Source organism: Chrysemys picta, chromosome 1 (genome assembly GCF_011386835.1).
Source record: "Chrysemys picta bellii isolate R12L10 chromosome 1, ASM1138683v2, whole genome shotgun sequence".
In the NCBI taxonomy this organism is placed as follows: Eukaryota; Metazoa; Chordata; order Testudines; family Emydidae; genus Chrysemys; species Chrysemys picta.
Window position 1 is genome coordinate 348,109,078 of NC_088791.1, and position 10,689 is coordinate 348,119,766.

Sequence of the window (10,689 nt, forward strand, 5' to 3'; positions counted from 1 at the left end):
AGTTTTGCCTAGAGAGGAAATCCTCTGTGTTTTGAATCTGATTACCCTGTAAATCACCTTCCATCCTGATTTTTACAGAGGTGCTTCTTTTACTTTTTCTTTATAATAAAGTACTGTTTTTTAAGAATCTGACTGGGTTTTTAGTGTCCTAAAAACCCAAGGGCTGGTCTGTGCTCACCTTGATTACGCTCAAGCCTCCCCAGGAAAGGGGATGAAGGGGCTTGAGGGGATATTTTGGGGAAACAGGAACTCCAAGTGGTTCTTTTCCTGAATCTTTGTCTAACTCACTTGGTGGTGGCAGCAGTACTCATCCAAGGACAAGGAAGGATTTGTGCCTTGGGGAAGTTTTTAACCTAAGCTGGTAGAAATAAGCTTTCATGCAGGTCCCCACATCTGTACCCCAGAGTTCAGAGTGGTGAGGGAACTCTGACATAGGTGTAGAAAAATTAGGCCTTTGGGCTTTTATATTAAGTCCCCCAATGACTTCAGATGGAGTTGGGGGCACCCAGCTCCAAAATTAGACTAAAGGAGTTTCAAACCGTCTCTATCAGATTTCACTTCCTTGGTTCATGTGTTGTCAGAAATCTCTCAATTCTCCTGTGGCCAAGACCTGAATTTCCAACGTAAAACTAAAATAGGAAAAACCTTTGCTAATGAGGGGGTGAAGGATAACCCCCTTTCCCCCCTCCATGATAAAGGGTTTGTTCTGCTGCTTATTTTCCTTTTGAGAGTCACTTTCAAAGTTTATTTGGAATGGTTTTTTTTCTCCCTTCCACGTTCCAATTTGGTCAGTGTTTTCATAAATACAGTCCATCAAACTACCAGATTTAATCTCACAGACAAAGGTGCCATGAGACCCACTGCCTGGAAGCTGAAGTTAGCAAAGGTCCAACAGAAAAGAAGACACATTTTAATAGGGAGAGCAATTAACCTTTGGAACAGTTTGCCACAGGCCATGGCAGATTCTCCTTTTAAATGGAGCCTGGATGTGTCTCTAAAAGACATGCTGTAGTTCAAAGAGAGGTGATTGATCTCAATGCAGGAATCACCGGGTGAGACTCTGTATGTAGCGTCACAGGTCAGAGTCTGATCAAATGCTCCCGTCTGGCCTTCAAATCTGTGAAGATGTGAGCTAGAGCAGCAGATGAAGAGACAGAGCCTCCATGAAAGCCACTAGGGACTTCACTATTACCTCACTTTTATGAGGGATGCGCTCACGCAATGAGCAGCGGGAGGAGACCTTACGATCGATAGAATCTGGCCCTGTCATTCTGAGTGGGCTCTGTTGCATTGATAACAAATTGCATTGATACATGTTGTGATACTTGGGCTTAGAAATTTACCTAGACCGTGATCTCAACTTTGAGAAAGGTCAAGAGACGTAAGAACAACTGAGAGCAACAAATGTTAATGGGAAAAGGTGCCAAAGGGACACACGCCGAATTAGTCTAAACAAAAAGGTGTCCTGATATAATTCAAAGGCTGTGTGAAGATCATGCCTGGTAAACAAGAAAAGTGTGGGACCGATGAACCAGAATTGGTGTGTTGTAAATTAGGCTTAGTTCATGGACCAAACAATGATGGATGGGCTATTCCACCCACCAGTTCCCTTTTGGGGCCTGCCACAAGATGTTGTGGGGGAAAGACTGTGGTGGCTACCGTGACACTGGCTGACTGAAAGAAGGGGCTGGAGCGAACTTCACCATCACAGCTGCCACCCCTATGATCTCCTGGGATCCCGTGTGCCTCTTTAATTTTAAACCTTGCAAGGAAAAACGTATGTACATGTAACCCAGGCCTGCTTGGTGGGCGCTCTGTCTCCCTCTAGTGGCAGCTAGACCAACTAGTGATTGATGAGCCTGCTACTGCGTTGGCTAAGTGACATGGGTCGTTAGATCGTGCCGTAAAGGCACCTGCATTAAGCTCCAGAGATCCCACATTTGATCCTCGCTGATGACGACCGGGGTCTGCCAGCGTTACACGCACACTTGCCTTCCCCTTCACTGGGGTCATCCGTGCTCAGCTGGCTAGACTGTGACAGAGTCTCAGACCGGTCTGGTGGAACCCCCTGCTGCATCTCTCGCCTTCCTCTTTGCTGTTCAGGAATAGGTGGCTGCACCGCACCTTACGTTGACCCAACTGCGTCGTGTCAAGCAGGCCTGAGTGGGCAGGGCTTGGCCATCTAGGGGGCAGAGGTAGGACTTGTAAATATTGAAACTGTTACACTGAAAGATGCGAATGGCTGCCATCATCTGGGTCTCGGATCAGAGACAACCACGGACCTCGTTAAAGCCAATGGGTGCTGAGCACCCCCACGCTGACAGCAAGAGCAGGCAGACCTCTTTAGGGAGGAGAAACAGCTGAGGATGATGGGGGAACCGCCCAAGGCATGAAGCCGTGTGGCAGGTGGCAGCTAACCCATATGGACTGAGGGGGTCTCCCTGCCTGCCAATGCAAGGGCTAGGAGACCTGGGGTCAGCTGTGTGTGCAGGAGGGCAAGAAACTGAGAGCAGACAAGAAGACTGGAAAGAGGGACAGTCTAAAGGAGCAGCTGAAAGCCGGGTAGCAGATCCTGGTAGAAACCCAAAGAGAGGATTTTGGGTCCTGGGTATGGGCTGCAAGGAGCATTTTTGGTGCTGCAAGCCAAAGAAATTGTTTCGTGCTGTTTGATTCCTTGTGCGTTCGCAGACACAGGACTTGGGACAGTCTTTGGAAATCAACAGACCTGACTGCCAGCAATTGCTACTCCCAGCTGGAATGCCCTGGGGGGCCCCAAACTTTAAATCAATGGGAAGGCTCCCAGGGGCTGCAATGGGTGTCTGTCGGATCCGCCCCTTGGAGCAGGAGGATCTGAGTTCTGTCCCCGGTGTTGCCATGAAGTTCTGAGGGGCCGGGCTGGGCAGCGCCGGGACGCTGGCATGTCCTGTGTAGTGCTGGCTGGGCTCCCAGGTGTATTGGAATCTGGTCAATGTGATCTCTCTCCCCCATGACAAACAGAAGGCTGTGAAAGGCAGCGAGGTGGTTTCCTGTCTGAGGGTGGGGAAGAAGTGCGTAGACTCACAGGAACAGTCTCTGCAGGGACAACACAGTATAAGAGAGCGAGTCCCTTGGTCTGAGCTTCACTCCCAGGGCCATCCAGCCTTTGGACCTGCAGGTATAGTCACATCTTTAACTCTTTGGGTCAAGTCCATCCCTGGGGTAAGCCCCCTGGGGGGAAGCATGGCGACAGGTCAACCTTGTCTCTTCACTCAGACCTAGGGTTTTAAGAGCGGCTCGTGATTTGGGGGCCACGATTTTTGGAGACCCGACTGAAAAGAACTGAAAGGGGTCAGATCTCCGAGGGGGTGTGTGTGCTCTGAAGGTGTCTCAAGTTACACTGCTAAAAATCACTTGTGACTTCTGAAAATTTAGTTGTAAGGAAATGAAACGTCTGTATTTTAACTTCAAAAAGAAACAAAGGAAAGCTTTTGCCCAACTCTTGCCCCAGCCTGTAAAGGTCTTTGCTTGTTTACAAGGGTTCCTGCTCTCCTCTCCTGCGGTGGCTCAGGGGATTCTCCATAGATGACCCCAATCACCTTGGAACAAGGGAGTCAGGGCAGGCATTTCTCTTGGTTGATGTTGAGATTCTCGTGGAATTTTCTTCCTGTCCCCCAGGTGAGGATGACATTTCTGCTGATCACCGTGACTTACCTTTGTGCTCACACATTGATGGACATCCCTCAGGTAATTCAATCTATGCTGTAATGTTGGTAAGACCCAATGCTGTCTAGTTATGTATCTTAGAGCTTTGTGCTGACCCTAGTACCTGACAACTTTCCATCTAAAAGAATTTGGCAATGATGAGGTCTCTTGGGGGACTTCCTGGAGTCTCTGGCTCCTCTCTCTTCTGGGGTTATAGAAAGCTCTGTTTGGAGCAGCGTTTTCTCTTAGTTTATTGGTCGGGGGAGCACTGGAGGAGGTAGAAGGGGCTGGCTGACACTGTGAATGTTGTCCTGGGTTTGGTGGAGAAGTTCTGTCCAAGAGGAAGGTATGTTTGTGTTTCCTAATGGTGGTCAGACCTGGATTAGTCTAACCTCCTCTGGAAGGTCACTGCGGAGCAGATGCTCTCGCCCGGGAAATGCTTTGTACCAGGGATTAAATTTAGCTGGAGCTGTGGTCAATATTTTCAAACCCGTAGGAGCCTCGGCATGCCCCGTGGAGCTGAAACGCTGAGCCCGTGTCCCCCACCCCCATGGGGCTAAAGTCCCAGCACCACCCCCAACACATGGCTGAAGCCTCAAACCCTGGTGATCCCCCCACCCCCACTGTGGGGCTAAAGTCCCAGCGTCCCACCACCACACAGCTTAAGCCTTGAGTCCTGGAGCCCCCCAGTAGGGCCCCGAGACCCCTCACCCCGCAGCTGAAGCCCGGAGTCCCAAATGGGGGTAAAGCATAGGGGGCTCCAGGAAAGTCTCTGAGAATTTAAGATCTTCTTTGTGCCCGGATCTCATGCACATTGTATTCTGCTGTGACTACTGAATATCTTAACAGTAATACTATATGTGTGGCGGGGGTGGGGAGGTTAAGGGGAACAAGGCTAATGAGTAGGGCCCTACCAAATTCACAGTCCATTTTGGTCAATTTCACGGTCATAGAATTTTAAAAATCGTAAATTTCATGTTATCTAGGGTTACCATATTTCGAGCCTCCAAAAGGAGGACACTCCACGGGGCCCCGGCCCCGCCCCCGCCCCCAGCCCCGCCCACGCCCCCCACACCCCAACTCCGCCCCTTCCCCAAAGTCCCCGCCCCAACCCCGCCCCCTCCCCTGCTTCCCGCGAACATTTGATTCGCGGGAAGCCTGAAGCATCTAAGGGGAGTGTGGGGGGAGGAGGCGCGGCCCAGTCTGGCCCCCCCGGCGTCTCCAGCCTGGGTCGGCTCGGGCCCTGGGGTGCCAGCCCTGGGCCCGGCCCCCGGCCGAGCACCCCCGGCCCGCCCAGCACTGCCGGTCCCCGGCCCGGTCCCTGGCCCGGCCCCCGGGCCCCCGGCCGAGCACCCCCGGCCCGCCCAGCACTGCCGGTCCCCGGCCCGGCTCCCGGCTGAGCACCCCCGGCCCGCCCAATCAGGGGACAGCTGGCCAGGAGCCCAGAGACTCTCTCTCTGCCTGTAAAGAGAGAAGGGGGCCTGGTTGCCGGGGAGCTGAGCAGGGTACTGAGAGTGGAGCAGGGCTGGGGGGAGGCTAGAGGACCTAGGGAACTCCAGCCTGGAAAACCCCCAGGCTGCGGGCCTAACTGAAGGCCTAAGGCAGGTACGGGGGTTGCAGAGGGCAGCCCAAGGGTAGGCAGAGGCAGCTGGTCCAACCCCCCCCTTGCCTATGATGAGTGGCTTATACTGCAGTCTGCCCCAGTGAGCGGGGGCTAGTTGGTGACTGGCAGTAGCCTATGACTGAGGCGAAGCGGGGATAGTGGATGGGGGTTCGCCTGAGTGAGAAGACCTGCAGAAACTGTGGGGGGTACAGCCTGGGGGCAGCACCCAGGAAAAGGGTCATCCGGGAGGGACATTGGGGCTAGCGCAGGGCGAGACACCGGCTGACAGAGGGCGCTCCGGAGGCTGGAGAGCTAGTTCCCGGAAGATAGCAGCAGGGGGCGTCGCTGGGTGAGTCTGCACCGTTACACCTCACTTCTGTGCTGCTGCTGGTGGCGGCGCTGCCTTCAGAGCTGGACAGCTGGAGAGTGGTGGCTGCTGGCCGGGAGCCCAGCTCTGAAGGCAGAGCCACCACCAGCAGCAGCGCAGAAGTAAGGATGACATGGTATGGGATTACCACCCTCACTTCTGCGCTGCTGCCTGCAGAGCTGGGCCCTCAGTCAGCAGCTGCCACTCTCTGGCCACCCAGCTCTGAAGGCAACAGTGCAGAAGTATATATAATGGAGATATCCGATCTCCTAGAACTGGAAGGGACCTTGAAAGGTGATCGAGTCCAGCCCCCTGCCTTCACTAGCAGGACCAAGTACTGATTTGGCCCCAGATCCCTAAGTGGCCCCCTCAAGGATTGAACTCAAAACCCTGGGTTTAGCAGGCCAATGCTCAAACCACTGAGCTATCCCTCCCTCCCACATTCTTCACCATCCGGATGTGCTTCGGGGTCCCCATCGCAGACTTCTCTTCTATCCGAGACGAGGAAGAAGTGCTGATTCCGGTCTATGAGAAATTTAGGGTGTGCAGCTTCACCCAGGACAAATAAGGGTAGTCTCGTATGGTATTGCCATCCTTACTTCTGTGCTGCTGCTGGCGGGGTGCTGCCTTCAGAGCTGGGTGCCCGGCCAACAGCCGCTGCTCTCTGGCTGCCCAGCTCTGAAGGCAGCAGAGAAGTAAGGGTGGCAGTACTGCGACATCCCTAAAATAACCATGTGACCCCCTGCAACTCTCTTTTGGGTCAGGACCCCCAATCTGAGAAATACTAGTCTCCCCCGTGAAATCTGTATGGCATAGGGTAAAAGCACAGATTTCACAGTCTGTGACACGTTTTTCATGGGCGCGAAGTTGGTATGGCCCTACTTATGAGTTTGTTTGGTAAGGGTCTCTCTCTCTCTCTCTCAAGCCTTGTTTATACCAGGGAAATTCAGAAAAAATGTCCCATGGTGGCTGGCCCAGCCCAGTTCCACTAGTGCTAGCCATGCTGGGAGCCCGGCAGCCATCCACCCCTCGTGTTTGATATGCTGTGTTGTTCCAGGTGAATTGCCAGCCGGTGCTGGACATGGCATTCAATGCTTTTGATGACCAGTATATCGGCTGCACAGAAGTAATGGAAAATATAATCAAGTCTAAACTGCTGCGGCAAGAGAAGTCAAGGCACAAGGTGTTTAGCAAAAGATGGGAAGCTGCGAAAAAACAATGGAATAATAATAAGAAAAACCTCTCTCTGCCTAGAGGGTTTAAGGATGAGAATGGAATAGCAATCCTGGCCTATACCAGCGGAGGTGAGATACCTTTGTACCAGGAGTTCAACAAAGCCGTGAGAGAGGCTGGTAAATCCCGAGCATATTATCTCAAACATTTCCCATTCAAAGCCCTTCATTTTTACTTGACCAGAGCATTGCAGCTCCTGAAGAGAGACTGTGCTGAGATGTACGAGATGGAGGTGTACAGGGGAGTCCGTTCTCTCCGCTACCAACCCAGTAAGAGAGGTGGCATGGTCCGGTTTGGGACGTTTGCCTCTTCATCTTTAGACAGGAACGTAGCTCACAGATTTGGCTCAGCCACATTCTTCACCATCCGGACGTGCTTCGGGGTCCCCATCGCAGACTTCTCTTCTATCCCAGACGAGGCAGAAGTGCTGATTCCAGTCTATGAGAGATTTAGGGTGTGCAACTTCACCCAGGACAAGAACAGCAACTTATTTGTCCTCCACAGCACAAACCGGACCTTCAGCCGTTACAACTGCGTCTACATAGAAGGTCAGTAGGAGATTTTGGGTCCAATTCTCCCCACCCTGGGTTGTCACTTCAGTGGTTTCATCTCTTGGGTTATTTTTATCACAAGTCTCATGCTAGTTGGGTTTCTTCTTAAAGCCCCTGCTCCTGGAGTCAGGTCATTATGGCACAAGCTCAGGTGGTGCAAAAGGGCTGCGTCCTGGCTGGTGGCGGCCAGCAGAGAATTTCTCTTGCTGGTGTAAAGGCAGCATAAGACGCTGCTGTGTCAACTGCTCCCACCCCACATCTGCTGGGCAGGTGGGGTTTCTGAGGGCAGGGAGGGGGCAGGGGAGAGAAGAACAAGTGTGGGGGGTGATGAATGTCCCTCAGCTGTCACTAAGCCGTCTCTCATTCTGGTGCTAGGCAGGCCGGGAGAGAGGCTGGACATGTTTTAGAATTGATTGGGCAATTCATGAAGGGGCCTTTCTAACTCCAGGAGCCAGGCTGGGAAGAGATTTTGTTACTGCCCGGGCAAAAAGAAGAAAATTATGATCCGTATTCTAGTAGTGCATAGAGTGAGATCAGGGGCCGGTTGTGCTGTACAAACACACAGCCTTGCCCTGAAGAGCTCACAGTCTAAATGGACAAAACAGAAAAGAGGTGGGAGAAAGGAAGGATCCTTGCTCCTATTTTACCAATGGGAAATGGAAGCACCGGCTAGATGAAGTGACCTAGCCGTGATCTCCCAGGGAGTCCAGTGCAGGGCCAGGGATTAAACCCAGATCTCCTGAGCACCCACCCATGGTCTTAGCCACACACCCATTTTTCTGTTCCTCTGCTGGGCTAATGGAGTGTGTCGATGCTACAGCACGTGGTGACACCTCTCTGACAGGGTTAGACGGGAACCCCTCCGCGTGGCTTTTTCTGCTCTCCCAAAGGGCATTACGGTTCTCCTCATATACACGGCAGTCGTAATCCACTGCCCTCCTACCACACCTTCCTTGCAAGGATTCGGCGCATCCCAGCAGCACCCCGGGGATGTAGGCAGAACCCCCATTGCACAGGTGGGGGAACTGTAGGTCGCTAATCAATGGCAGAGATGGTGACTCCCAGCCTCATGCCTTCACCACAAACAATAACCCTTCCTCAGTGGGTGGGCTGTTCCTTATACCCCTGCAAAGAGACGTGGGCGCTCCTGGTATCTTCAGCGCGCTGCTCTCCAGCGTCCGGCTTGTTCTAGCTCTCACCTACCGAACCCCAGTGACCATTTTACTGTGAATGCAACCCGGCCGACTGGCAGGGGAGCTGCCGTTTCCGGGGCGTTCTGTCCCAGGGGGGTTCTGAATGAAGTCGCTAAGCAGGCTGAGTGAGACTGCAATTAACACAGGCCTTCTCTTTGTGTTCCAGGAAAGAAAGGGCGAGGGTGGGCCTAGTGCTCCGAAAGATTTTACGCAGAATCTGACATCCGGAGCACTTCGGGCTGGGCGTGCCGAAGCAGAAACCATGTGAAATGTTTGCTTTGCTCCTTTTCGGTCCCTTGTGCAGCCCACTTGTGTTCCAATATGCTATTAAACAGCCAGGGCTTGATGGGTAGTAAACTGACCTTCCTCAGCTTGGGAACTTGCAGCCTGCCAGTGATTTGTCAACAGATCACCACTAGAGGGCATGGGAAACCTTCTGCTGGATTCCCTTGCTGCATTTACAGCCAAAGCCTCCTGCTTTGCAGTATTTACTGTGCGTCCATCCCATGTTATAGGTAACTCTGAACCCCGGCTTTATGTCATCTGGGTGGCAGACATGAGCAGCTGCTGGGATGGTTTTGCTGAGCTGATGTTTGATGCCACTTATTTAATAAATTTGCTATAATGAACGAGAAGTAGAGAGTCCCGACACCCCATTTTGTCACAAGTTCTAACTAGGCTGCTATGTCGGTAGCCAGACTTCCCCCCACTGTCTCTTGGGGTGGGCCCCAAAAGGGGACTGGTGGGTGGAATAGCCCATCCATCATTGTTTGGTCCGTGAACTAAGCCTAATTTACAACACACCGATTCTGGTTCATCCACGTCCAGTCCCACGCTTTTCTTGTTTACCAGGCATGAACTTCACACGGCCCTTGAATCAGGGCCGGCTCTAGGTTTTTTGCTGTACCAAGCAAAAAATTTTTTGGCTGCCCCCCCCCCCCCCCCCCCGCGCTTTTTTTGGCTTTTACACATGTTTGCACTTTGCAGTTTTGTTTTGACTGTTTAAAATTTAAAAAAAATGAAAACAGAGAATTTGTAGTTAGTGAAATAAAACAATTTCCTACTAGTGTAATTTTAACATTTAATTTTAACAAAAACACAATAACAAACAATTTGAGTTCAACTATACACTGTAATGAAAAACTTTAGTGTCTTCCAGTTTCTCATAAATTAAAAGAATTTATATGAACTGAATTTTTCTGGTTTTTATACTTGCGTAGTCTTTTAATAAGTCAGTGAAATCTAAATTTTTTGCAATAGTACTTTTAATTGAAATTAATGCCAGTCCTGACATACGATTTTGAGACATGGTGGACCTCAAATAATTTTTTAGTAATTTCAGTTTTGAGAAACTGCGCTCACCAGAAGCCACTGATACTGGTAATGTTAAAAGAATGCGTAATGCTATAGCAGTGTTTGGAGTGAAAAAATCATTTCTTGCTATAAATTCTAATACTTTTAGAGGAGAAGTTTTAGGACTTATTAGCTCAGATAAAGCTATTCATTCATCATACAATTCTACTGCATCCATGTCAGCAGCGTTATCAGTACTGAGCGCTAAATGTAGGTCTTGGCACTGCTTCATGAGGTCTTCTTTGGAAAACTGATTTTTAATATTTCCAATATCGTATAAAAATTCGAAAGTTTCACAATGACCATGCAACTGACAAAATCTTTCTTCAATGGAAGTTATAGCTACATCCGAAATACAATAGAAACATTCAACTTTAAACCTTTCGTTTGGATCGAGAATAGGATCATCATGAGCCTCATAACAAAACTGTCTTGTTTTTTTCCGAGGACGAATGAATTTGTGAGGTGCAAACGTTGGTTCAAAATCAAGATCCTCTGCTATTGTTGTTGCTTCTTCAAATCCTTCATCTGAACGGTATTTTTTTAAATATTCCAGCGTTTTATTCAAAATCATCTTTGCCTCGGATATGTCTATGGTTATGTTCTGCATAACTTTGCTGGTCAAATTAATTTGATTTAGAATATTGTGCCAAATAACCGTGCAACATGAAAATTGAAACTGCATCATTTTCTGAGCCAATGTTTCAG

The 10,689-nt window shown here is 50.4% G+C and overlaps 1 protein-coding gene across 2 annotated transcripts; it reads left to right on the forward strand.

The window, feature by feature from the left end:
* The first annotated feature begins 1,775 nt into the window (after positions 1 to 1,775).
* LOC101954002 (ecto-ADP-ribosyltransferase 5-like) lies at positions 1,776 to 9,258 on the forward strand. Of its 2 annotated transcripts, XM_065581847.1 has the most exons (4): positions 1,776 to 3,154; positions 3,655 to 3,723; positions 6,709 to 7,432; positions 8,795 to 9,258. In XM_065581847.1, the coding sequence occupies exons 2-4, from the start codon at positions 3,661 to 3,663 to the stop codon at positions 8,818 to 8,820; spliced, it is 813 nt and encodes a 270-aa protein (XP_065437919.1). In that variant the 5' UTR covers positions 1,776 to 3,154; positions 3,655 to 3,660; the 3' UTR covers positions 8,821 to 9,258. The 2 variants fall into 2 exon arrangements, with proteins under 2 accessions (XP_065437919.1, XP_065437918.1); XM_065581846.1 differs by having other exon boundaries at positions 1,776 to 3,723.
* The last annotated feature ends 1,431 nt before the right edge of the window (positions 9,259 to 10,689 follow it).